The sequence below is a fragment of the Argentina silus genome (genome assembly GCF_951799395.1).
Source record: "Argentina silus genome assembly, chromosome: 9".
NCBI lineage: Eukaryota > Metazoa > Chordata > Actinopteri > Argentiniformes > Argentinidae > Argentina > Argentina silus.
In genome coordinates, this window is record NC_139663.1 from 14,290,466 (window position 1) to 14,317,706 (window position 27,241).

Below are 27,241 nucleotides of genomic sequence, written 5' to 3' on the forward strand. Positions count from 1 at the left end.
CTCCAGACCTCCAGACGCCCAGCCCCCAGCCCTGCCTTAGCCCAGCCACACTGCACCATGCCCAGCCTCAGAACCTGCCGGTGTGCCCTGCTCTTGCCTCTCCTGATTCTCCTCCAACAGATCCAGCCCTGCAGCAGCCAGGGAGGAGCCCACCCCGAGCTCAGGAAGCCCGTCTACCAGCGCTTACGACGGCTCGACGAACAGGTCAGTGCAGTTCGCAGCCCCCCCAGATTCAAATCCAAACCGTCATATTTCATCAATGTCAGAAAACTGTTTTTATTACATTACATTGAATATGACTCGTAGCTTCTGAGAATCCTAGGATGAATGCCAACAAACTCAGTCATTGGCCATCTCCAGGATTTCATAACTGACAGCCTTTGTGTGATTCCTCGGGCTACAAGAGATGAAGGAAAGGAAAAGGAATGGTCAACAACAGACCAAGTCAAAAACCGCTTGTGTGTTTTGAAACCCTCAGAGGGACCACTTCAGTGGAGGCTGGGGGAGGTAGAAAACGGAGGATGGGCTCATTGTCATGCATGAAGTGGAACACACGTGTTTGATACTGTTCCTCATTCCATTCCATGCATATAATGAGCCTGTCTTCCATTTTCTACCTCCACCAGCCTCCCCTGGACCACTTCCAAGAATGGCTAAATGTTTTTACCAGACAAAATTTGTTTCTTTTGCGCCTTGGTTAGACAGCACCAGGATAATACAGTTTAGTACAATTTGCCAAGGGTTCGTGTTAGGGTGGTACAAGGCGACCACGGTTGGCTGGTTTGTAACATGAACACGACGTAATAATGGTTTATAACCTGTTAATAAGCAGACCTTCCTATAAAGTGTGTGTGTGCGTGTGCGTGCGTGTGTGTGTGTTTCTCAGTTCCGGCGGTTCCAGGAGCTGACGTTAAGCCGTCTGGAATCCATCTCCCAGAACCACAGTGTGTCATCGGACCTGGAGGCCCGGTTCCAGAGCCTGACGGACCAGTACCACAGCCTCTCCCTGGAACTCACCCAGCTCAGAGACACCACCGCCCAGGAGATGGATGCTCTCAGGTAGGGGTGGGGCCGGAGTGATATGGATGGAATGGAATGACGAATGGAATTAAACATATGGGTTTGATACCATTCCTCATTACATTCCATTCATTACAATGAGCCGGTCCTCTGATTTCTACCTCCACTAGCCTCCCCTGTTTCTATAATATAATCATGATAGTGTAATAGTGTGATCACAATAATTGCTTTTTATTTAAATACTTTAATTGAATCAAGGGTAGGGATGGGGCTGCTTACTTACTTCACTTTATTGAGTCCACTTGGGGAAATATAACTTGTGTCTCCCATCAAATGAGTATAACCTTGTTATATTTACAATCATTTGTTTCTCAATTACTCAGAGATTAGATCACCATAATAAATGCTTTTTATAGGGTATACTTGACATTGAAGCGAGACCTAACGTTATCAGACTTTAAGCCCTCTGTAGCCCAAAGTTTGCTCTCATGAAAATGATTATTTGAAATTATAAAGATTATTATATGATGAACAAATTTGCTGTCCTTTTTGTTATCAAACACACTTTTACTGTTCATTATTGTCCCTATGACAGGGACTGGAGCAGGAAGCTGCAGAAGAAGAGTAAGAGGATGGAGGGCCGGCTGGCCTCCCTGGAGAGAGGACTGAGGGAGAGCGGCAGACAAGCCCAGAGACAGAGGCAGGAGCAGGGGGAGACGCTCTCCAACCTCACCCTGGAGCTCCACACCCAGGAGGGGAGGCTGGGCTCTTTCGAGGCCCAGCAAGAGGAGGTCCTGGTCGGATTGAGAGGCCTCCAGGAGTCCCTGAGGGAGCAGGCCCTCCGGATCATCCGGCTGGAGGGGAGGGTCGGGGAGATCCTGCAGGGGAACGGTGTCTCTACCAGGGGGTCTAGGAGGACAGGGGACCCCCTCACCTCCAACCTCACCCCCTACAACCCAGAGCCACCCAGAAGAACCCAGACCTCCAGAGGACAGGGGCCCAGGACAAGCACCCGCACCCAGCCTGAACACACCCGACCCCAGCCTGAACACACCCGACCCCAGTCCCAATCTGACCGCCAGCCAAACTCCTACCCCCAGACCCGGTCCCAGCCTAACCTCCACACACAGGCTAACCCCCAGCCCCAGCCACAGCCCCAGCCCCAAACCCAAACCGAGCCACAGCCACAGCCCCAAACACAAACCCAAAACCAGCCTAAACGCACCAAAGATAGGAAGACGAGGATTCATCACCAGCCTCCACCTCTCCACCCCACCCAGCCCCCCACCCAACCCCAGGAGCAGGAGAGGAGGAAGGGGGAGAGATCGCAGCAGGGGCCCTGGCCTGGTCCCCCTCAACAGGGAACAGCACCACAGTCTGTAGAGGAGAGGAGAGAAGAAGGAGAGATAGAGAGGAGGAGAGGGAGGGAACAGTGGGAGAGGAGTAAAGGAGAGGAGGAAGAAATGGAGAGAATAGAGGAGGTGTGGACAGATAAGAGGAGAGAGGAGGAACAGATGGAGAGAAGAAGAGAGAAGGTGGGGACAGAGAGAAAAGGAGAGGAGGAAGTGAAGGAGAGGAGGGGGACGGAGCCACAGATCCAGAACCTCCTCCATCTCCCTTTGAGACATAAGATTCCTCTACAGCACGTACCCAAAAAGGAAGCCACCAGTACGTACTACAACTCCCAATACACCCTCTCACAAACACACAGGGATAGAGCTACAACTCCCAATACACCCTCTCACAAACATACACAGGATTAGAACTACAACTTCCAATACACCCTCTCACAAACATACACAGGATTAGAACTACAACTTCCAATACACCCTCTCACAAACACACATGGTTAGAACTACAACTCCCAATACAACCCTTTCACAAACACACACAGGATTAGAATTACATCTCCCAATACATCATTTCACAAACACACATGGTTAGAACTCCAACTCCCAATACACCCTCTCACACACACATACATGGTTAGAACTACATCTCCCAATACACCCTCTCACAAACACAGACACACACACAGGGTTGGAATTACAGGGGCGCAGGGTACTCCCATAACAAACAGGGTACCGCCATAAGCACTTCAATTTTGACGGGCTTCCATAACATAGTCAGACTCTAAATATACAGCTATCAGTATGTGTTTCACAGCAGCAAACAACATTAACTGAATCACCAGAGACTAGAGAGAGACCAGATGTAAAGAGAGGGAAGGAGGGAGGGAGGCCAGATGTAGAGAGAGGGGAGGGATAGAGAGAGTAGAGAGTAGAGGGGTGGGGGGGTAGAGAGGGGGGGTTAGAGATAGAGAGTGAAAGAGACAAGGGGTGGGAAGGCAAATAAGTTAGTTTTGATTCCTACTGGAGAGACTGGAGTTCAACCATTACATGCCAAACTCACTCACACATCCTGGCACACAAGGCTGCCGTTTACAGATGAACTAAACAGACATGCTCTCTAGATAGATAGACAGAGAGAGGGGGGGGGGGGGGGGTCAGACAGAGATAGAACACACACATACACACACACACAGAAACATACACTCACACACACACACACATACACACACACACACACACACACACACACACACACACAGGGAGGGAGAGGTGTTGAGCGATGTAGGAAACCAGAAACATTCTTTGAGAAGTTTGGCCATCAGAGAGTTGACAGTTATTTTCCTATCTGAGGAATCAATTTAGACTATCCTCTACGATGAATGAAGTGTGTGTGTGTGTGTGTGTGTGTGTGTGTGTGTGTGTGTGTGTGTGTGTGTGTGTGTGTGTGTGTGCGTGCGTGTGCATGTGTGCGTGCATGCCTGTGTTTAACTGCCATGTCCTGTCCCAGGATATGAGGGGATTGAGCTGTGCAGCAGGGGCCTGTCTTACTCCCCACAAGCCTTTTCCCAGACTCCTGCCTTAGCTTTGTTTTTGTACGGGAAAGACTCGAGGGACCTTCCTGACCAGCATCCCATTCACAGCCTGACTAGGTCAAAACCTAAAACTGAGCCTAACTTGAGCCTAACCTTAACCAAACCATAATCAAAACATTTTTCACTTTACACGGCCACTGACATATTATATATTTATATAAATCAGGGGAGGCTGGTGGAGGTAGAAATCGGAGGACGGGCTCATGGTAAAGCATGGAATGGAATAAGGAATGGCATCAAAAGGAATTTCTTTACTCCACAGCTCATCTCCACACCTTAACCTTCAGTGAAATAGTACTGTATTTTCAACTGTATTGAAACAGTAAACCGTATTTTCAGTGTCTCACACTACATTTCTCCCTCCTCAGTCTGTAACGTAGACTCCATGATACACTTTCCCTCCGCCTCCTCGGAAAACTACGTCACCTTCTCCCGGAGCTTCCCTGACCTTCCGGAACTCTCTGTGTGCCTGTGGCTGCGCGTGAGCGCCAGATACGTGGGAACGCTCCTCTCCTACGCCACGGAAGACAACGACAACACGCTCGTCCTCTATGGGCGCAACTCCACCTCCGACCCCGCGTCCGCCTTCGCCCGCGCCGGGACCCTGGACTTTGTGGTGGGAGACCCCGCGTACCGCGAGCTCCCCGTGAACGCCCTCCTGGACGGCCACTGGCACCACCTCTGCGTCCTCTGGTCCTCCATCGAGGGACGCTTCTGGCACTACACCGACCGGCGGCTGACCTCCATGGGGTCAAAGTTCAGGAAGGGGTACGAGGTGCCCGGTGGGGGGTCGGTGGTGCTGGGGCAGGAGCAGGACTCTGTAGGGGGAGGGTTTGATCCTGTGGAGGGGTTCGTGGGTCAGGTGGCGGGGCTCGTGGTGTGGGACCGCGTGCTGAGTCCCGGGGAGGTGATGGGGGTGGCGACGGGGAGGGGGGTCCCCCGTGGGGTGGTGCTGACGCTGGAGGACGTAGCAGGGGTGCATGGGGCGGTGCAGCAGGTGGCGTGTGAGTGTCTGGAACACTGTGTCTGAAACACGGACTGACAGGACAGTCCTAAAACAAACCCCCCAACCCCAGCCTTCCCCCCCAGCCTTCTATGACTTAAAGAGGACTCCTCACATGTGTCTGGTTGAAAACCGCAGAGCAGTGGTCGTCAACAACCAAGCCTTGTTCCAGTGAGCCACTGGGCAGGCTTTTGTCCCTGCAGTAACACGCCTGATTCACCTCATCACTGAAGTATCATTGATCAGCTGAATGATGTGGTTTAGTGCTGGGCTGGGACCAGGGGAGACAGGTGGAGGTAGAAATCGGAGGAGAGGCTCATTGTACTGCATGGAATGGAAGGAGGAATGGTATCAAACACACGTGTTTGATACCATTCCTCATACTGCTCCATGCATTACAAGCCCTTTACGAGCCCATCCTCTCCTCCGATTTCTACCTCCACCAGCCTCCCCTGGAACTAAAAACTGCACAACACTCTGCAGATGCCCAGGGTACATGCTTGGTGGCCACTGGTCAAAGGACTGGGAATGATTTGTTGTATAAAGAACAATGTTTATGTAAATTAACTTTTCCAGACATGTTGTTGTTGTTGTTGTTGTTGTTGTGACATTCACCATACAGTAAGACTTCAGTTATCCCTATCATCATCGTCATCATCATCATCTTCTTCTTCATCATCTTTATGCAGGGATATAGGCCCTTGTAATTTAGAATCCTCTCTGAATCCAGCAGGGTTCACTGATTGACTGTATCATGTGGAAAATAAACAATCTCACATGGTTGGACTTCCCAACTCAACTGATCTAACAATACCTGCCATTCATGAGATAAATCATCCTTTATCTAGACATTAATTCAATCAGTGGTAATGGTTTTGGTTTGTACTGTGGTTAATGTGTTTTTCCTAACAATAACAATTGACTTATTGTAGAGAAAAAAAAACATATCTGTTGTGCTATCACAGTATGGCGGTATCTCCTCAACTAGTTTGAATGACATCTAATGCAATCAATTATTACATTTGGTGTCCTATACTCTAGTGCTTATATTGTTAAATACATGTTAAAAGTAAATATTAGAGGAGCAAACGCACTATTCCGATTCATTGCCTCTGAGCGAACGACAATTCCCAGATTTCTAGGCTAACCACTGTATTTTTATATTTTTAGTCCTGCCTGGCACCCGTAGAAAGCGTCACGAGTTTGCTTATGATGTTAGTCATGGGGACCTGAGAATGAGACACAGTTAGCCAGACACAATTTCAAATTAAAAACGATTTGAGTGATTGTGAGAGTGGAAAACTATCGGAAGCCAACATGGCCAACATCACGAAGAAAGTGTCGTGGTCCAGCCGAGGTGATGAGTCTGCAGGCGGGGAGGGGACCCCGCTACTCAACGGGTCCGAGGGAGTGAGATACACCAGACAGGTAGAGCTAGCTGGCTAACCAGCTAAAGTAGAAGTCTACTATCTTATCTATCAGCTAGCTGTCAAGTTTGCCTACAGAAAATGTCTGCTTGTTGAATTGCTGTGAGATGAATGCATTTGGCTAATTTCAATGCACTGCCAACATAGGCGTGTGCGCAGCTTTTTGAGTTCCTGCATGCAGCCGTTTGCGAATGCTAACAACAAATGCAAACGTCAGTAGCTGGCTGTCAAAGATGTCAAGTTGCCAAGTTCAGAAGTTAGACATACCATGGCCAAAAAACTGTCAAGACTTTTAAAAAGTCATGTAGCTAAAAAAAAATTGCCCTATTCAAACGACCGCTGAGTGTCAAAATGGAAACACACATACAGACGTGTGGAAATGACAATTTCAATTTCCTTTTTCCAAATGCAATTAACGAAATTAGATTCTGTTAACTTGTTTATGCTGCTCATTTGAATAATTAATCACTACCTATTAGATTACACAGGCACTACGGACTTATCTATCCAACTAATATAACTGTGAAATGTTTCCATCAATTGTAGACTGTAGACAGCCAGACTCTTCTTTTTGCGATGTGTATAAATGTCTTTGGTCCATAGTTGTCCGGGGGCAGTATATTTCATATAGGGAGACTGAGCACGGTGGATTTGGAAGAAGAGATCACTTCAGAGGAGGTAAAGTTCAAGTTCAGCTTTCTTTCTATCCGTCCATCTCGAGTAGGAGTTCCCCCTTAGGTCCACACAGGTTTATGAGCAGGATCCCACAAACCCAAACTGACCCCAGAACCAGTGTCCCTGTGTTGTGGAGAGTTACAGGGTGTTCACAGGCTTCGTTTCCAGCCTAGCACTAAAACCTAAATCACACTCCAGAGCCGAGCTGAGCTGTACTGGGCTTGCCTAGTTACGCATCCACTATAGTTGCTAAACCAGTGCAGGATAGAACAATGTGAAAAGAAAGTATCTGAGCCAGCACAGTATGATTCGGGTCGGCCCTGCAGTGTGTGAACTAATCAAGGGCTGGATGATAAGTTGAGCCTGGTGTGTTAGTGCTAGGCTGGAACAGATGTCTACACACCCTGTGGGTTCCCGGACCAGGGTTGAAGTTCACTGCCTACATCAGAGACCCTTGTTTCGAGTGGGGTCTCAGAGGGCAGTTAAAGATTGTTACGTTTGAATCAGGGATGAATCAATGACCTCACAGTAGAATCTGTGCTAATTTCTCCTGAGCCAAGCCTCCTCGGGGGTTATCCATGGCCGGCTAGCCTGTCAGATTTATTATAATAATTGAGTATGATGCCTGGCCTCAAGTTCAACTGAGTGTGTGACTGCACTGTACAAAGAAACCCAGTCACGTCACAGGCCCGTTACTCAACCAGTGGAGGTAGTAATCGGAGGACGGGCTCATGGTCAGGCATGGAACGGAAGGACGAATGGTATCAAACACAAAGTGTGTTTGATACAATTCCTCAATTCCGTTCCATGCCTGACCATGAGCCCGTCCTCCGATTTCTACCTCCACCAGCCTCCCCTGCACTTAACGCAAGCCTGTGACACAGCAATATATAAACCAGGCTTATTGTGCTAGGAGGATTTGCCATGCAAAGGCACTATTGTAAAACATGCCTAAGACGTGAACACTGGCCCAATTTAGTAACGGCCTTTCACTCAGTACAAGCCTGGCTGCAGTATAGCAGTAAAAACATGCTATATCACTGCCCTGTCAACCATAAAGGTGCATTTTGTAGGTTCAAGTTTGTCAAGTTTAACGTTAATTGTCATAAGGACAGACAGGGGACAATATAAGGGATGACAGTACAGTGAAATGCTGACACACAAGCTCTCCTCCTCGAAAACACAAGTAGAATACATTACCATATTAACACAATAATACAATAACAGCAGTGTCTCTCAGACACACATAATACATGGTGTCTATAAGACATCTATAACCAGTAATAAGGTTCAACGGGAGGCTGGTGGAGGGAGAAATCAGAGGACAGGCTCATTGTCATATAATAACAATGGCACGTTTGATACCATTCCTCATTCCATTCCATTTCTGACAGCCGTAATAAGATATAACAGCCGTCCTCCGATATCTACCTCCACCAGCCTCCACTGATACATAATAAGATCTCTCTGATCTCTGTCTCCCACGGCTCAGCCTGTGAGCTGGACTATGGAAGGACATTGCTTGGGAACACCAGACAAGAGGCCCAGCAGTGACACTGACTCACCCAGGCCCATGTTGTGAGCCACCAGTGTGGAAACTCTTAGGAGAGAGAATTTCCCGCATGTCTCGTTTTCGGGGCTATTCCTGGGTTTCGCAATCTAGCATGTTCTCCACGGCCGTGTCGACTTTTAGTTCTGTTATTGGGCAATGTGAATGTGATTCAGGGGAGGCTGGGGGAGGTAGAAACAATCGGAGGACGGGCTCATTGTAACGCATGGAACGGAATGAGGGATGGTATCAAACGCGTGTGTTCCTCATTCCATGCGTTACAATGAGCCTATCTTCCGATTTCTATCTCCACCAGCCTCCCCTGCTGTGAATGATATTGTTCTTATTATTTGCCTGTGGGTTTGACTGTCTGACTGGGAGGAAAAAAATCCCTTATTGCAGCGATGCGGTTGTGATGCATGTGATGTGCACTTGGGCTGCGCCCCAATCGTCTAAAGTAGCTTCTTTCCCTCGTCTCCTCAACTGCACTGATCTGAATACGGAAGGATAGGTGAAAACAAAATGGCCGATGCCCAGCTTGCATGCTTATTATTTGCCTCTCGCTCTCTCAAATCAGTGCAGACGAAGGAGAGGAGAGGAAGAGATGAGAGAGGAAGACACTTTATACCTTTGAGACGCACCCCTGGTTTCTCTAACATGCCTCTAATTAGGGTCAGAGGTCACGCTCCGTCTGTCCGTCTTGACCTCTGTCCTCTCCGACCCTTCCGCAGGACTCTCAGAGGGGCCGACCCTCGGAGATCCCTCACAACGAGAAGCTGCTGTCGCTCAAATTTGAGGTAATCAAACGGTGACAACGCTCCAGACAGTAGGAAGAGTCATGTCAGTGAATATCCCCCAAAAGCCATTTTTTTTATCAAGTGTACAGATATTTGGTTTAGAGGATCTAAATATACAGTTGTGTGTGTGTGATTCAGAGTCTGGACTATGACAACAGTGAGAACCAGCTGTTTCTGGAGGAGGAGAGGCGAATGAGCTTCATGGTGAGTGGATGCTCGTACAATATGGGTTTTGTAGATTGTATTTGATGAAGTATTTGAAGACTGCATATTTACCTTTCACACTCTTCCACCCCCCCCCCCCCCCCCCCCACCCCCCAGGGGTTCAGGTGCCTGGAGATCAGTCGTTGGGTGGTGTGTGGCCTTATTGGGTTCCTGACCGGCCTCATCGCCTGCTTCATAGACATCCTAGTGGAGTACCTGGCTGGAGTCAAGTACTTTGTAGTCAAACAGAGTATCCTTCCATTCAGACACACACACACACACACAAACACACACACACACACACCATGTGAAGACATGCAGTCACACTCACAAACATACACACACACACACACACACACACACACACACACACACTCTGTCTACCCAGGCCCTTTGTCAATTATTAGAAACTCGATTCCTCGCGTCCTCTCCTCCATCCTCCACTCGCTTCCTACTCAAACCGTATTGGAGTAGATCTAGGTTCCTCCCCTTAGATGTTCCCCTCCGTTTCTCTTTGACAAGGAAGCGAGTGGACAAGGAAGCGAGTGGACAAGGAAGCGAGTGGGTGAGCTGAATCAAGTGGATCTAACTTTAGGAAGCCATTAAGACAGCAGTGCCCTGCCCTGTGATTGGTTGGTAGGAGCTGGACCCTGCAGATGTGGTGCCCTGTGATTGGTTGGTAGGAGCTGGACCCTGCAGATGTGGTGCCCTGTGATTGGTTGGTAGGAGCTGGACCCTGCCTGCAGTGTGGTGCCCTGTGATTGGTTGCTGTCCTTGACCTTTGACCCCCTCTCAGATATAGAGAAGTTTACAGAGGCGGGCGGCCTCTCCATCTCTCTCATCCTCTGGGCGGTCCTAAACTCTGCCTTCGTCATGGTGGGAGCCATCATAGTAGCCTTCTTTGAGGTAAGCGAGAGAGAGAGAGAGTGTGTGTATTATTTCTGTATTTATTTATTACTATTGATGTGCTTGTGTTATTTAGTGTGTGTATGGATGTTGATCAAGTCTGTGGATATACAGTACATTCTCTGGTGTCTTACAGTATGCTGTAAGAGGTTAGTGAACAAACACACACAGACAGCTGTGAGAGATTCATGCCCATATTTAGCAGGGGGTATTCTGGTACACTGGTAACAGTTCCTGTTAGTGAGTGCTGAGTCACTGTGAAGGAGCAGTCTGCTGAGTCGCTGCATGTGAAACTGAAATTGGCATCGCTTATTGCAGTACTAACTGACATACTGTATCTCTCTCTCCCCTCCTTTTCTCTCTATCTTCCCACCTCTCTCCCTCCCTCCCTTCTCTCTCTCTCTTTCTCTCTCTCTCCCTCTCCCTCCCTCCCTTCTCCCTCTCCCTCCCTCCCTTCTCTCTCTCCCTCCCTCTCTCTCTCCCTCCCTTCTCTCCCTCTCTCCCTCCCTCCCTTCTCTCTCTCCCCCTCCCTTCGCTCCCTCCCTCTCCCTCCCTTCTCTCTCCCCCCCTCCCTTCTCTCCCTCCCTCCCTTCTCCCTCTCTCTCTCCCTCTCTCTCTCTCTCTCTCTCCCCCCTCCCTCGCAGCCCATAGCAGCAGGTAGTGGTATCCCTCAGATTAAGTGTTATCTGAATGGAGTGAAGGTCCCCCGCGTGGTACGGCTCAAGGTATGCTGTCACTCACATCATTGAATCTACTACAGGTGCCACATTTAGCTCACAGCCTTTCAAAGTGTGTGTGTGTGTGTGTGTGTGTGTGTGTGTGTGTGTGTGTGTGTGTGTGTGTTTTCCACAGACCCTGGTGGTGAAAGTAGCAGGGGTGATCTGCTCTGTGGCAGGAGGCCTCGCTGTTGGAAAGGTATATTCTATTTGTGTGTTTTAATGCGGCGTGTTAACTTTCTTTCTGTGCTTGTATTATTTAGCGTGTGTACGGATGATGATCAAGTCTAGGGATATACAGTACATTCTCTCGTGTTGATGTCAGGACGTGTGTGTTTGTGTGTGACGCCATTGTCTACCCATAATCCCTCAGGAAGGTCCCATGATCCACTCTGGTGCAGTGGTGGCGGCTGGAGTCTCCCAGGGCAGGAGCACCTCTCTGAAGAAAGACTTCAAGGTGTGTGTGTGTGTGTGTGTGTGTGTGTGTGTGTGTGTGTGTGTGTGTGTGTGTGTGTGTGTGTGTGTGTGTGTGTGTGTGTGTGTGTGTGTGTGTAAGAGAGCAATTGAGAGAGTGACTTGTGTGTGTGTGTAACATTCTCTTCCTGTGTGTGTGCAGATCTTTGAGTACTTCCGCAGAGACACAGAGAAAAGGGACTTTGTATCAGCAGGAGCTGCTGCTGGAGTGTCAGCTGCTTTTGGAGCACCAGTCGGTAAACACACACACACACACTTTCACACACTCACACACACACACACACACACACACACACATAATTTCACACACACACACACACACTCCGGTCGACACATTGCTAACCTAGCCCCCCAGTCCAGATCCAATCAAATCTTATATTAAAAGCCTATAGGTGAGTGACAGCAGGTTGGCGTTTGACATGTATCAATGCCTGTGTGTGTTATCGTGTCTCAGGTGGGGTACTCTTCAGTTTGGAGGAGGGGGCTTCCTTCTGGAACCAGATGCTTACATGGAGGATAGTAAGTGTGTGTGTGTGTGTGTGTGTACCTGTGCAGGGTGGTAGTAGAGTAGAGTGGGGTTGAGAGTGGGTTAGGTTGTAGAACTGGGTGATAGAGGTGAAGGAAGGGGTTCAAAGTGGGTTAGAGGTGTATAGAATGAGATAGAGGGAGGTAGAGGTGAGGTATGCAATGTGTTCTCTCTCTCTCTCCCTCTCTCCCTCTCTCTTGCCTCGCCAAATCACACAAATTCTGTTTCTGTTTATCTCTGAGCTTGAATCCTGGCGTACTTCCAGATGCTTCTCTCTCTCCTTTATCAGGTGAAGTAAAATGTGGTGTCTGTCTCGCTTTATTTTCTCTCTTCCTCCATCCCTCCATCATTCCCCAGTTCTTCGCCTCTATGATCTCCACCTTCACTCTGAATTTCTTCCTGAGCATCTACAACCAGAAGCCAGGAGACCTGTCCAACCCTGGACTCATCAACTTCGGACGCTTCGAGAGCGATGTGAGGCCCTCTCCGTACACACCGCCTCCATTACTGACTGTGTCACGACCAACGTCTCACTCGTCTGTGAAATGTTCCTTTAAGCTAACTGAACTTGATGTGTATGATGTGTTTTCTGTCTCTGACAGAAAGTGGCCTACAACCTCTATGAGATTCCCCTATTCATAGCTATGGGAGCTATCGGTAAGGCTACACCTCCTACTATACTCTACTCTACTCTATTCTACTCTACCATACTCTACTGTGTTCTTCTCTGATCTACTGTACTCTACTCTGATCTACACTACTCTACTGTATTCTACTATACTCTGATCTACTCTGTACTACTCTACTCTTCTGTATTCTACTCTACTCTGCTCGACTCTACCATACTCTACTGTATTCTATTGTACTCTACTCTACACGACTCTACCATACTCTACTGTATTCTATTGTACTCTACTCTACACGACTCTACCATACTCTACTGTATTCTATTCTACTCTACTCTACACTCCTCTACCATACTCTACTCTGCTCCGTTCCATTCTAGTCCTCTCTGTCCTGTTCTATTTCTGCTAGGTTCAGACACTCCAGAGGTATGACGTGTTCTGAGCCTTTAGGTGTTGTGTAACAGCCCCTATCTCCTCCTCTACCCAGGCGGGTTGCTAGGAGCGCTCTTCAACGTCCTCAACTACTGGCTCACCATATTCAGGATCAGGTGAGGGGGGAATGGGGGGAGTGGGGGGGAGTCGGGGGAGGCTGGCGGAGGTAGACGTCAGTGGATGAGCCCGTCCTCCGACGTCTACCTCCACCAGCCTCCCCTGGTGTGAATGGGTATCTGTGTGCAGACCGTGGCTGAGTTGTACTGTAAGTCCCTACAGTAGGTGAAATGTCATTGTCTGAGATGTAATCCCTCTGATTGTTGTCAAAACATTGGGTGCGGCGTGGAAAGGAGGAAATACTCTCACATAGTCATCCTTACTCTGGTTAGCTGAGGACGGGAGCTCTTTCTTTTATACCTGCACCCTGTGCCTAAAATACCAATCGAGTCAGACGGGTTGGAAAAGTGGGCGGGGACTTCTCCTTAATCCCCCCCCCTCCCTCCTTGTTTGGCGTTATTTTTTTATTTTTTTTAACTATTAATACGTCAGACACCATTGCTTTATCGGCACAATGGTGGGTTAGGCAGAGGAACGTCCCCAATGGAAGAAGCCCACCAGAATTGGCTAGGGGTGGTCTTTAGAAGAAATGTACATGTGTAAGCTCACACACTGTGTGTGTGTGTGTGTGTGTGTGTGTGTGTGTGTGTGTGTTCAAGATTCAAGATATTTATTTGTCATATGCACAGTAAACAGACAGTTACACCACACAATGAAAATCTTACTTTGCTAGTCCCCCCTAACACAACAGACTAAACTAAAGAAAAAAAAACTAGTTCCATATATACATGTGTGTGTGTGTGTGTGTTCTGTCCTGTCCCTCAGGTATGTGCACAGGCCCTGTCTCCAGGTGATGGAGGCCATGCTTGTTGCCGCGGTAACGGCAACGGTGTCGTTTGCAATGATCTACTTCTCTAATGACTGCCAACCTCTGGGAGAGGACCAGAAAGAGGAGTACACACTACAGGTACACACACACACACACACCTTTTCTTACCTGCCCCCCACGTACATTTATCTGTGTTAACTCTCTCCCTCTCTCACTCTCACTCTGTCTCTGTCTCTCTCTCTCTCTCTCTCTCTAGCTGTTCTGTGCAGATGGAGAGTACAACTCCATGGCAACAGCTTTCTTCAACACACCTGAGAGGAGTGTCCGGAGTCTCTTTCACAACCCACCAGGTGTGTGTGTGTGTGTATGTGGGTGTGTGTTGGGTGTGTTTTCCAACCTGCCAGGTGAGTTGGGTTGACGCTACATGTTCATAGTGCCCCCTAGTGTTAGATTCACATGATTGTTGCGATCCATTTTGTTGTAACTTATTGTCACTAAATCAAAAAAAACTATTGGTCATATAATCTCTCCTGTGTGTGTGTGTGTGTGTGTCTCTCTCCCAGGTTCCTACAACCCTGTGACTCTGGGCGTGTTCACGCTGACCTATTTCTTCCTGGCATGTTGGACGTATGGCCTCACTGTCTCTGCCGGGGTGTTTATCCCCTCCCTGCTCATCGGAGCCGCCTGGGGACGACTTTTCGGCATCCTGCTGGCCTCCATCACCTCCAGCGGCTCTGTGAGTGTCTGTGTGTGTGTCTGTGTGTGTGTGTCTGTGTGTGTGTGTGTGTGTGTGTCTGGGCCTGTTTAGTCTCAGTTTGGCCCATTATTAATGGGCTCTTTGTGTGGCACGGTCAAATCTCCCAGCCTCCAGTAAGCCGTCCCAACACATCCTGACCTCATTACTAACACACAGCAGATTGTTGCTGACTGGAACCATAGCATTCCTGTAAACTCATTTTTATTGTTTCCCCTCTCTCCGCGTGTGTGTGTGTGCGTGTGTGTGTGTGTGCGTGTGTGTGCGTGTGTGTGCGTGTGTGTGCATGTGTGTGCGTGTGTGTGCGTGTGTGTGTGTGTGTGTGTGTGTGTGTGTGTGTGTGTGTGTGTGTGTGTGTGTGTGTGTGTGTGTGTGTGTGTGTGTGTGTGTGTGTGTATAAGATCTGGGCTGATCCTGGTAAATACGCTCTGATTGGCGCTGCAGCCCAGCTAGGTGAGTGACAGATGACATCCCAACGTGGTCGATCATGTTAAAAGTCCCCCCCTATTTTCCTTTTTCAGGTTATTTTTTCAGGTTGCAGATATAATCTTGTCATGAACACATCCATGATGTGTTGATGGTGGTTATGATGAGTTATATACTTCTGTCAAATTGTTGACCGATGTTGTGGTGTCATGGTGGTGCTGTAATGTCATGTTTTCTCCTGCAGGGGGCATCGTGAGGATGACCCTCAGTCTGACCGTCATCATGGTGGAGGCGACAGGAAATGTCACCTACGGCCTTCCCATCATGCTCGTTCTCATGACCGCCAAGATAGTTGGGGACTACTTTGTAGAGGTGAGCCAGGGGCAGAAGCAGTAAAGAGTTAGCTTCAAGGTGCACCATGTAGGGTAACATTCAGGCTTCCTCATGGTTGTAATGAGGGTGTTTAATCGGTATCTAGAATGAGATCCCTGAAAGAAATATTTCATTTACGAGCACTGTTTTGGTCCTGAAAAGCGGTTTCTGGTGTCCCGGGTGATAGTCGGTTTGTACAGTATTCAAACATGTTCTTACTGGTTGGGGGTGTTACATTTGCTACATGGCATTTAGCAGACGCCTTTATCCAAAGCGACTTATAACAAATACATTTGTTTAAGTAAGTGAATCATCTATCCATCAGTCATCATAAGATAAAGTAAGCAATGCTCAGACCAGGGGCCATAGGCAGTCACAATGCTAGAAGAAGGATTTTTTATTTATTTACAGGAGAGAAACTTGTACAGGGGGGTAGTGGGGGTGAAGAGGTCTTTAGGAGGGACAGTTAAGATGGAGCCTGAAGAGATGGGTCTTCAATCTACGGCGGAAGATAGGTAGTGAGGGTGTTCTAGGGGAGTGGACTCACCGTGGCTGCCTCCTCGAATCGTGCGCGCATGCAGAAAAACAACAGCTAATGTCCGACACAGCAAATCATCCAAAATGTCCAAAATCCGTAATGAGTAACTTTTTTTTCGAGTATTCGGCAGACCTCTATTAGTAACACTACTCCTGTCTGTGTGTTCCCCAGGGTCTCTCGTAACTAGTCCTGTAATAACTAGTCCTGTCGTAACTAGTCCTGTAATAACTAGTCCTGTGTTCTCAGGGTCTCTATGACATCCACATTAAGCTACAGAGCGTTCCCTTCCTGCACTGGGACGCCCCCGCCACCTCCCATTGGCTCACAGCCAGGTAAGCTCCATTCTCATTGGTTAACCAACACTGTTAAGCCTTTCTCTGGTTGGCTGACCCTTACTGTAAGTGAGGTTTCTCTCTCTCTCTCTCTCTCTCAGAGAGGTGATGAGTTCTCCCGTCACCTGTTTTAATCGGGTGGAGAAGGTCGGAACCATCGTTGATGTCCTTAGCAACACCTCCACCAATCACAATGGCTTCCCCGTCGTCGTGCAGGTGGCTGCCAGTGAAGAGGTACGACAAGCTCCACCCCTCGCCCGGGATTGGATAGCTTAGAATTGGACTTGATTCATGATTGGCTGAGATAATATTTGGTTATACTGTACCAATAGTGGCCAATTCGAGTCAGAGCTTGACCAAAAAGCTTGACCCCCCCCCCCCCCTCTCTCTCTCTTTCACTCATCCACTCTTCCTCTCCTCTATTCTCAGCCGGGGAAGATTTGCGGACTCATCCTTCGCTCTCAACTCATCGTTCTTCTCAAACACAAGGTGTGTGTGCCTGTGTGTGTGCGTGCGCCTGGGTGTTTGTGCGTGTGTGTGTGCGTATGTGAGACTCCTAACTCTCCTTCTGTCAGGTGTTTGTGGAGCTGGCCCGCTCCAGGCTGACCCAGAGGAAGCTCCAGCTGAAGGACTTCCGAGACGCCTACCCTCGCTTCCCTCCCATCCAGAGCATCCACGTCTCCCAGGACGAGAGGGAGTGTATGATGGACCTCACAGAGTTCATGAACCCTACACCCTACACAGTACCACAGGTACACACACACACACACACACACACACACCGCCGCGCACAGACAACATACCTTTGCTCTATGTTGTCTACATGTGTCGTTTTGCATTAGCTAACTCGCCATTTTCTCTCTCTCTCTCTCTCCCGCTCCCTCTTGTTCTCTCTCTCTCTCTATCTATCTAGGAGACGTCTCTGCCTCGTGTGTTTAAGCTGTTCAGAGCACTGGGACTCAGACATCTGGTCGTGGTGGACAACGAAAACAGGGTGGGTTGGTGGGTGGGTTTGGGTGGGTGTGGGTTTGGGTTGGTGGGTGTGGGTGGATGTGGGTGGGGAAAAAAGAATGCCTCTCTATGATAATAATACTCTCTCTGTGACGTCTCTGTCTTTGTCTTCTAAAGGTCGTGGGGCTGGTGACCCGGAAGGACTTGGCAAGATATCACCTGGGCAAGCACGGTCTGGAGGAGCTACAGCTGGCACAGACGTGATGGACACACACAGTACACACACACACAGTGCACACACATACACACACACACACACATACACCCAGAGACTGCACTGGTCACCTGTTGCCTAGTTACCTCCGCGACCCCTACCTATGCACTCCGTTTCTTCAGGACACTGGATTAGGGGGATCATGGGTCTTGGGGGTCAAAGGTCGCCCTGTCAACCAACGATGCCAAAACAGCCAGTCTGACGTCACCACATCTACAGCTCTACATCATCATAGCTACCATAACATTTTGTTCAGCGAGGGCAACGGGGTTTAGCCAAGGGGTCAAGGTTCAGTTTCAGTTATGGTCCTTGCAGAGAAAAGGACTTTATCTGTTCCCTGCCTGGAGACAACTGCCTCTCGACCACCACCTGGTCCTTTAAGTCATGTTCTACTTCACTAGGTTTTGCACTGTGTGAAAGCTCTTATTTATTATTGCCCTGTTTTTACAGTAGCTTTCTGGTCAGGTGGGGAGGAGTTCCACGGAATTAAAATTTATAGAATTTTCGGCATTGATTTCTAATTCTATGTTCTGCATCATGTGACAGTTTGTCTGCAGTGATGGTCTGAGGCCACTAGTGGGGGTGTGATGTTTGTTTTTTTGCCAGAACCATGGATATCACATGTTGAAATGCAGGTTGTTAATGGGCACCATGTTGGCACCAGAATTTACAAGACAGTGAAGATTCTAGAATGCAAAATTAGAATGTCATTGGTGTGGAATGTCCGGCGCCAACATGGAAGACAGTTTTCAGGTTTTCTATGGCTTTGGGTTTTGATTTGCTAAAGAGGCGCCATAGAGACGTCGAAGGTACTTCTTTTCAGTCCCGGTTTCTCAGTGTTGTTGTATACACGTACAGCATGTAGGAAGCTGTCGGTTATAAAGTGGTACACAGACAGAATCCAAGTTTACCTTCAAATGTTTGCACTTTGACGTACTACTGAAGAATCACGCATTTTACATTGACAAACAGAACAGAAGTGTCCCATATGAATGTAAACCTCCGACACGTTTTCCCAAGGTGTGAATTTGAAACGTAAATATTTATATCTAAATTACAGTATTCAAACAAAGTTTGCTAGCATCTGTATGACAGATTTGAATTTCAGTTTGTGTGTGAATTAATGATGCCTCCTGATCCCATATCGTTGACCTGAAATACACAAGATTCTGATTCGTAATAATCACGTGGACATTCTTTTTTAGATAATATATTTCCTGCATTATTTTCAATGACTGGTCATCTGTACACCTCAACATTGTTGTTTATACACTTGATTTTGTCTCCCATATGCTTTGTCTTATGTCTTGTGTGTTTTTTTGTACAGTTATAGGTGTTAAATATAGATTATCCTGTATTTTATAACCATTTGGAGAACCTTTTGTGAACTAATAAAGTTATGTATTAATATTTGACTTATTTCATCATATCTCTTCTGTCTTAAGGAATGGAGAACTTACAGTAGTAATACATTGAGTCTATAGCAGGTGAGGCTGGTGGAGGTAGAAATCGGAGGACGGGATCATTGTAATGCACGGAACGGAATGATGAATGGTGTTTTGATACCGTTCCTCATTCCATTCCATGCATTACAATGAGCCCATCCTCTGATTCCTACCTCCCCAGCCTCCACTGGTCTATATTTCTCTCTCCCCTCCTTTCTCTCCATCATTAAAGAACAAAGTAATTGTATCTTACCCTCTCCCTCCCTCTCTCCTCTCCCCCTATCTTTGAAGAACAGTCATATACATTATAAGTCTCTCTCTCCCTCTTTCCTCTCTCCCCGTCTTTCACATCAGGATAAGAAACAGAGGCCAAGGGCTTGGTTGTATGAGAAAAATAGTTTTATATTAATGTATTAATGAGTAAAAAGTCACTGACGTTTTACAACACAACAGTACAGGTATATAATGTCTAGGAATAACACCAGAGAAACACAGGGAGCACCTAGTGATCTAGTGACACAACTCTATGGTAGTAGCCTATAGAGCAGTGGACAGGCCTAGTGATGTAACTCTATGGTAGTAGCCTATAGAGCAGTGGACAGGCCTAGTGATGTAACTCTATGGTAGTAGCCTATAGAGCAGTGGACAGGCCTAGTGATGTAACTCTATGGTAGTAGCCTATAGAGCAGTGGACAGGCCTAGTGATGTAACTCTATGGTAGTAGCCTATAGAGCAGTGGACAGGCCTAGTGATGTAACTCTATGGTAGTAGCCTATAGAGCAGTGGACAGGCCTTCTAGTGATGTAACTCTATGGAAGTAGCCTATAGAGTAGTGGGTACGCAGCAACGCCCTAAGGCAACATTTCAACGTTTTAAAAGCGTCATAGTTCTCTGTGCCAGGGTGTGGTTCTGTGTGATACCAAACTGGGCCAAACTCATGGCTGTCTGGGTCCAGGGCTGGTTCCGTTGTGGTACTGGGTCAAGTGCTTATTGTTGTACTGGGTCTGGGTCTAGAGAAGGAGGTTGTAAGGGTCTTCAGATTATGCCAAACTGGGACAGTTCATGGCTGTCTGGGTCCTGGGTGGTTCTGGTCTGGTACTGGGTCTAGAGTGAGGTTCTGTTGTTCTATTGGTCCTCAGATGATACCATACTGGGCCAGCTCATGGAGCTCCAGGTGGCTGAAAGCTTCCCAGGGACAAATCACTGTGTAATCTACAGTGGGGGAGAAAGGAGGGAGGGAGAGGGAGGGAGAGGGGGTTGATGGGGGGGGAGAGAGATGAAGAAATAATCCTTTAATTACCATCGACACCACAGACATCATACCCGATGGTTTCATCCAGTGGTTTTTAATTGTTGTTCATTATTGAATCAGTGGGACATTAACATTAACGTTTACTGTGACCTATGTATGTAATAATAATAAAAGTATTACTAATAATCGTATAATAATAAAGAAATATATTTGTATCATACTTTTCATTTGTGTCTCAAAGCCTGAAATCCTAACTTGAGATTGGTGCACATAACTCAACGTTCGGCGCAAATCTCTGATTTACGTGAAAGTCAGAGTTACGCACGCAGATCTCAAGTTTGGATTCCAGTAGAGTGCATTAAAAACACAAACCCAAACTACAGTACCAGTCAAAAGTTTGGACACACCTTCTCATTCAATGGTTTTTCTTTATTTTTCATTATTTTCTACATTGTAAATTAATACTGAAGACATCAAATGAAGGACACTATGAAGGAACACATATGGAATTATGTAGTAAACCAACAAGTGTTAAACAAACCAGAATATGTTTTATCTCTTGACTGGTACTGTACATCAATCTGTTTGTGTGTGAGATGAAAGACTGGTGAAACACTGATCCTAGAGAAAGAACTTTACCCCGCAGCATTACACAGATCCCTCTCTCTCTCTCTCTCTCTCTCTCTCTCTCACACACACACACACACACACACACACACACACACACACACAAACACACACACTCTGTCTCTCTCTCTCTCTCTCTCTCTCTCTTTCTCACTCTCACTAATAAATCTGAGACGGTTGACAGAACACATCTACTCACCAGTGCCCAGTCCTTCCATCCCTGGGATGTCGTCTCCAAATCTGTGGGAGACGAAAACACAAACAGAAGCATGACAATTCAGAACACCACTAGACCGCTACTGCATGAGGGGAGGCTGGTGGAGGTAGAAAACTGGTCCTCCGATTTCTACGTCCACCGGCCTCCCCTGCACTGCATCCATTCAGCCCAGATACAGTACATACACATAGGCCTACAGTAAGCCTCAGTTCAGCATGTATCAAGCTAGAATTCAGTTACATATGATTTGAAACAAAGTGAATGACATTATATTGCAGTGGAACTAATCTCAATAAATCAGACCGAGAGATGAAATTCTGGGTTCCGAGATTACAGAGGAGCATATCTGGGGAGGCTGGTGGAGGTAGAAATCGGAGGACAGACTCATTGTAATGCATGGAATGGAATGAGAAATGGTATCAAAATCATCAAGTGTGTTTGATACGATTCCTCATTCCATTCCATGCATTACAATGAGCCCGTCCTCTGATTTCTACCTCCATTCCATTCTATGCCCTAAATGCATTACAATAAGCCTGTCCTACAATGTCTGCCTCCCCCAGCCTCCCCTGGAGCATACATACAAGACAGTAGTTGATTTGTTCAAGCCTAATCTGACACACAAACCGGTAGAGTATATCCCACATCTCTTACCCCATGACCCCTTTCTTGGGGGGCTTGCTCTTGAACTGGCGGGTCATCCTCTGCTTGAACTTGGGGGGTCCACGGCGGGGGGTGGTGGGGCCGCAGGTCACCCTGGTGGGGTTGTTGGGGACGTCACAGAGGCTGCTGCTGCTGCTGGATGTACTGGTCATCTCTGCACTGTTATAGTACTGTAGCTACTGGTGTCTGTCTCTCTCTCTCTCTCCTTGGTTGCTCTTGTCTTTTCACTCTGTTTTTCTTTCTCCCTGGTCCTCTTTTAAGAAGTAAAGGATATCTCTCTCTCTCTCTCTCTCTTTGGAATGTGGCTGAAGGACTGGATGTCTCTTTTTCAAATGTCTCCTCTCTCTATCTCTCTGGTTTGTGAGTCTTTCCTTCTTCTGAGGTGTGTGTTATTCGGTTTGTGTTTGTGGTCCTCTCTCTCTCTCTCTCTCTCCTTTGTTGGTGTGTGCCTGTGCGGGGGACTAAGGCTCTGAGAGCGGTTTAAATACCCCCCCCCCCCACACACACACACACACACACACACACACACACGCACACACACAGCTCCAGGGGTAAGATGGGACAGACAGTGTGTGTGTGTGTGTGTGTGTGTGTGTGTGTGTGGGGTGCCCAAATTCTTCCCAGTGGAGGGCCAAAATGTAATCTGGGGGGAGGGTCGTGGGCCAAAATGTTAATTTTGCAGTACATTAAGTTAAATATGGGTATATATAGCATGCGTGTGCAAAATAAACACTATCACAAAGTAATTTCGAAAAAGGAATGACACTGTTTATTGTGCTTCACATTAATGTTAAAAAAATTACTGACGTCAATCTGGCTTCTTTAAATTAGAAAAATAATTGAAGCACTATGAAATATTTGAAGACAGATATGGAACATTACTAGGCCTTGGGCCTATATCTTCAAATACAAAGACATTTAGTGCAAAGTAACATGGGACAAAACATGTCTCCATGGGACCAAAATACATTCTTCACTGGTTTGAACAATCATTTTTAAATCAGGAATAGTAGTAGAATTGGACAACAGCTTGAGAAGGTTTGTAGAAATCAGTACTGTACTAGTGCAATAAACAAAGTAACATGGGACAAAACATGCCCCCATTAATCATACAGAGCAGAACATACTCTGACACATTGGAGGCCTAGGCCTACACATCCTGCCTGAAGTAGGCTACGCCTATCAGTGGGAGACATGAAGCCTGTCCTTGGTTTTTAAAAGTCTCTCAATATCAGGCTCCAGCTGACTAACTGACAAAGTGAGAATGTCATGTAGGTGAGAGTCAGATAAAGCATTTCTTAGTTTGGACTTATTAAGATTCATCAGGCTGAAAGCCTGCTCACATACATAGGTACTTCCAAAGAGGGATAACATCACCTGTGCATGTTTGCGGATCTTGCCATATCTGTGTGCAGGAACACATTTGTAAAAGTCCTGTAAGGAAAGCTCTCTGAACCTGCTACGGAGGTCTGAATCAGACTGAAGTTCCAAAAGTTCCATTTGAAGCTCCTCACTGACTGCATCCACATTTACAGAAAAGGGTTGCACAAACAGCTCATGCTGTTTCATTTCCACGAAAATCTTCAAAGCGATGGTCAAACTCCACCACAAGATTGCTGAGAATGTCGAGGTATTTTGGTGTGTCTTCCTCCATCAACCCAACTTCTCTGAGGCTGGGAAAATGTGCCAAATGTCCTGAATGTACAGACACAAAGACAAAAGGAGCAATGTAAGATGCAAGATTGTTCATTTGATTTTCAATTAAATACCAAACATCAATCAAATGAGAAAAAACTACTTTTTTTTTGTTTATGGCTGCAGTATGAAAAACAAATACTGCTTCTGTGATTGGATTTAATGCCTAGATTTAAATAGAACATCCATTTTCCACAAACACAAAGTATGCATGCATCACACAAATATAATAACATGGTTGTGATCAATAACAAGCCTACTACATTGTTGTGTGTTCAATAACATATTAAAGTTAGATCTCACCTGTTGAGAGATGTCTGCTAAGCAACTGGAGCTTTTGCTTGAAGGCTTTGACATGGTCATACATCTGAGTGATTATCTGGTCTCTCCCTTGAAGCTGAAGATTGAGGATATTCAGCAGCTCTGTGATGTCCACAAGAAAAGCCAGGTCTGCAAGCCAGTGATTGTCCGAGGGCACTTGGATGCTGTTCTTCTTTGTGGCTTGAAACACCCTGATTTCCTCACGCAACTCAAAGAAACGTCGTAAAACTTTCCCACGGCTCAGCCACCGCACCTCCTGGTGGTACAATACATCACCATACTGGGCATCCATCTCATCAACAAGAGCATTGAACTGACGGTGTGAGAGCGCCTTTGAGCGAATATTATTGACAATGCCAACGACATCCTGCATCACGTTCTTCAGGCCGATGTTTTTAGCGCACAGTTGCTCCTGATGCAAAATACAATGGTATTTAAAAATCGAGCCACCAAACTCACGGACTTTGTCCGACACAAGTGCAGTTAGGCCTGCTCTCTTACCGACCATGGCCGGGGCTCCATCAGTCGTGATGCCGTTCTTGTCCATAATTCGCTGCACTGCCATAAAAATATCGATACCTCTTGTTGTCCCTTTCAGTGTTTCAAGGCCCGCTAGTTCTTGACACACTTCAAAGTCCTCATTGACGCCTCGCAAAAACACCAGCAACTGTGCTGAGTCAGATATGTCGGTGCTTTCATCGCTTGCTATGGAGAAGGCAGAAAACCGACTTGCTCTTTGGGCTATCTGACCCCGAACGTCTTCGGCCATGTCCTCAACGCGGCGGGTGTTCCTTGACAGGCTAATCTGAGAAAATGCCCGCATCTGAGTTGGACACACAGCTTCAGAAGCAATTGTCAGACACTCTTTGACAAAATCACCCGCAGCAAAAGCTCGTCCACTTCTGACAATGACTTCGCTAATGCGATAACTTGCCCGAGTGGCATTTTCTTGTGCAGTGGACGGCTGAAGTAAAGTTCGCTGCTGTGTGGTTAGCTTTCTTAGCAAGTCTGCTACCTTCAGCTTGCGATCGTCACCTGTGTATTTTGCGAACTGGTGAGAATGCATAGTTTCATAGTGACGACGAATGTTGTACTCCTTTGAAACAGCGACCCTCTGCTTACATACCAGACACACTGCGGTGGAATCGACCTCGGTAAAAAGATAATCATGTTCCCAACTTTTTTTTAATTTTCGCTTGTCTGTGTGCCACTGCTTAACACGCTCCATCCTTGCATCCTCTCACTCACTGTTCTTCGCCTCACCGGATTGCATCTGGTAGGAGCTCAACAGCGCCACCCTACCATCATTGTATCACAATGTTATTCTCTGGTCAGGAGTGGAAGTGCACAAATAAATAATATTCAATGAGAGCGAGCGCAGATTCCGAGCGCTGATGGCGGGAAAACAATTATACAGTGGATAAAGCGCGGGCCAAATATAATCGGTCGCGGGCCAAGTTTGGCCCGCGGGCCCCAAATTGGGCAGCCATGGTAGAAGTAACCAAAGAGGTTGGGTATCATGAGAAGAAAAGAGGGGAATCAGATTTACCACTACAGCGACAGTTTCTCCTCCAGACATACACTTCACTCATAAATTACTTATAAATCCAGGAACTCACTTTACTCACACATTGCTCAATAGGCGATTTAGGCCGGCCCTGTGTGTGTGAAGCCCCTGAATGATATCAAAACATGGCTAATAATTCATAGTTTCATCACTGCTTTGATCCGTTTGACCCCGATACAGCTAGAATGAGACAGAACAGACATCTAAGAAGACAGGGATTAGGGATTAATATCTCTCAAATTGAAGATTCAGATACGAAATACCCCTAATATGGAATTACAGTGTACTTCATCAAAATGCTCTTTATGGTGAACATCAGGGTTGGGGTTAATTCCATTTCAATTCAGTCAATTCAGGAAGTAAACTAAGAATTCTAATTCCAAATGTCCTTTATGCTTTTCAATCAGGAACACTTAGAAATGGACTTGTCAGATAATTGAATTTGAAATGGAGTTGACCCCAAATCTAATGAAAATGATTTTCTTTTTAGAATTCCAATATATTTCACAAATACGCTCTATATGGTAAAAAAATGTGTTGCAGTTTCAGGTGAGTTGTTGTAGCTTTCAATCTACTCAATTACAGTTCATCTCCAATTCCATTAAGCATAGAGACCGCGCAGGAAGATAAGCAGCTTGACACAACATCCCTACCACTCAACCTCCACTTCCACTTATTCATGGAAGTCTGTCCACAAGACAAGATGTTCTCTTATCTGACCCTGTGTTTAATTATAACATAGTTATAACATCATACTATTCTATGTTTTTTTACATCTGCTTCTTTATTTAAACTGTAAAGTTTATTGAGGCACTGTGAAAATGCACTTTAAATAAGGCCTGACTTGATTTAACTTAAAGCCTGACTAGTTCAAGTTCAAGTCTACTCATATGGCAGTTTATGTGAAAACTGAAATACATGAGTTTTACACATAATCAGATTCGAAACAAACAATCAGTGGACAGCAAGGACAACATATTTTATTCGAGTGTTTTGACTGTTAATTGGAGTTAATGCAGACACATGATGTTTCTAAATGCTACAGCCTAGCATTAGCGAAGGGTGTAATTTACTTACTGCTAAGTCTTCTCACAGAAAATGAGATTGGCAAAGACTGACTAAGTCTCTCTGTCTTATAAGCAGCTCACACTTTGCCTGCCTGCACACACACACACACACACACACACACACACACACAGACAGACAGACAGACAGACGCAGCATGCACGCACACACACACATACACACGCACGCACGCACGCACACACACACACACACACACACACACACACACACACACACACACACACACACACACACACACAGTACCCTGCCATGCTGCTAGATCAGTAGGGATTCTCTTGGGGGTGCGGGGTGCGACAGGTGCTACAGTATGTGTGTGTTTGAAGTGTATGTGTGTGTGTGTTGGATGGTGGGGGGGGGGGGGGGCACGGCATGATGAGAAGTAGTCGGAGGTTGAAGGACGGTGCGTGGTGTTGGATGAGAGGCAGTTGGAAGAAAGTGTGTGTGAGAGATAGAGAGAGAGAGTGTGTGTATGTGTGTAGCCATACCATAATCTGACTTCATCTATAAAAGAGAGTGAGTGGAGTGTGTGAGATGAA

General features: G+C 46.8%; 3 protein-coding genes across 4 annotated transcripts; 2 read left to right on the plus strand and 1 right to left on the minus strand.

Annotated features, from left to right (window-relative positions):
- Positions 1 to 57: 57 nt before the first annotated feature.
- ptx4 (pentraxin 4, long) lies at positions 58 to 4,994 on the plus strand (the record flags this gene model as incomplete). Its single annotated transcript, XM_083676516.1, has 5 exons — positions 58 to 204; positions 887 to 1,059; positions 1,616 to 2,150; positions 2,235 to 2,688; positions 4,333 to 4,994. 5 exons carry the CDS (start codon positions 58 to 60, stop codon positions 4,992 to 4,994), a joined length of 1,971 nt encoding a protein of 656 aa, XP_083532642.1.
- A 1,177-nt stretch (positions 4,995 to 6,171) lies between these two features.
- clcn7 (chloride channel 7) lies at positions 6,172 to 19,242 on the plus strand. Of its 2 annotated transcripts, XM_083677933.1 has the most exons (25): positions 6,172 to 6,395; positions 6,998 to 7,072; positions 9,350 to 9,415; positions 9,554 to 9,619; positions 9,737 to 9,869; positions 10,416 to 10,525; positions 11,170 to 11,250; positions 11,378 to 11,440; positions 11,615 to 11,698; positions 11,858 to 11,951; positions 12,170 to 12,234; positions 12,599 to 12,715; positions 12,844 to 12,898; positions 13,355 to 13,415; positions 14,182 to 14,323; positions 14,442 to 14,535; positions 14,749 to 14,921; positions 15,341 to 15,392; positions 15,610 to 15,737; positions 16,522 to 16,607; positions 16,709 to 16,841; positions 17,037 to 17,096; positions 17,183 to 17,359; positions 17,521 to 17,601; positions 17,736 to 19,242. In XM_083677933.1, the coding sequence occupies exons 1-25, from the start codon at positions 6,285 to 6,287 to the stop codon at positions 17,820 to 17,822; spliced, it is 2,394 nt and encodes a 797-aa protein (XP_083534059.1). In that variant the 5' UTR covers positions 6,172 to 6,284; the 3' UTR covers positions 17,823 to 19,242. The 2 variants fall into 2 exon arrangements, with proteins under 2 accessions (XP_083534059.1, XP_083534060.1); XM_083677934.1 differs by lacking the exons at positions 6,172 to 6,395; positions 6,998 to 7,072 and having other exon boundaries at positions 9,406 to 9,458.
- Positions 19,243 to 20,412: 1,170 nt separating this feature from the next.
- LOC310809322 (retinal cone rhodopsin-sensitive cGMP 3',5'-cyclic phosphodiesterase subunit gamma) lies at positions 20,413 to 22,188 on the minus strand (the record flags this gene model as incomplete). Its single annotated transcript, XM_083676522.1, has 3 exons — positions 20,413 to 20,489; positions 21,356 to 21,396; positions 22,028 to 22,188. 3 exons carry the CDS (start codon positions 22,186 to 22,188, stop codon positions 20,413 to 20,415), a joined length of 279 nt encoding a protein of 92 aa, XP_083532648.1.
- Positions 22,189 to 27,241: the final 5,053 nt, after the last annotated feature.

Bases quoted from the DNA above. Each gene is read 5' to 3' on its own strand.
- clcn7 (XM_083677933.1), top strand. From the start codon at position 6,285: ATGGCCAACATCACGAAGAAAGTGTCGTGGTCCAGCCGAGGTGATGAG. The intron at 9,870-10,415 runs GTATCCTTCCAT...ACCCCCTCTCAG, and splicing joins GTACTTTGTAGTCAAACAGA to ATATAGAGAAGTTTACAGAG. The intron at 15,393-15,609 runs GTGAGTGACAGA...TTTCTCCTGCAG, and splicing joins TGGCGCTGCAGCCCAGCTAG to GGGGCATCGTGAGGATGACC.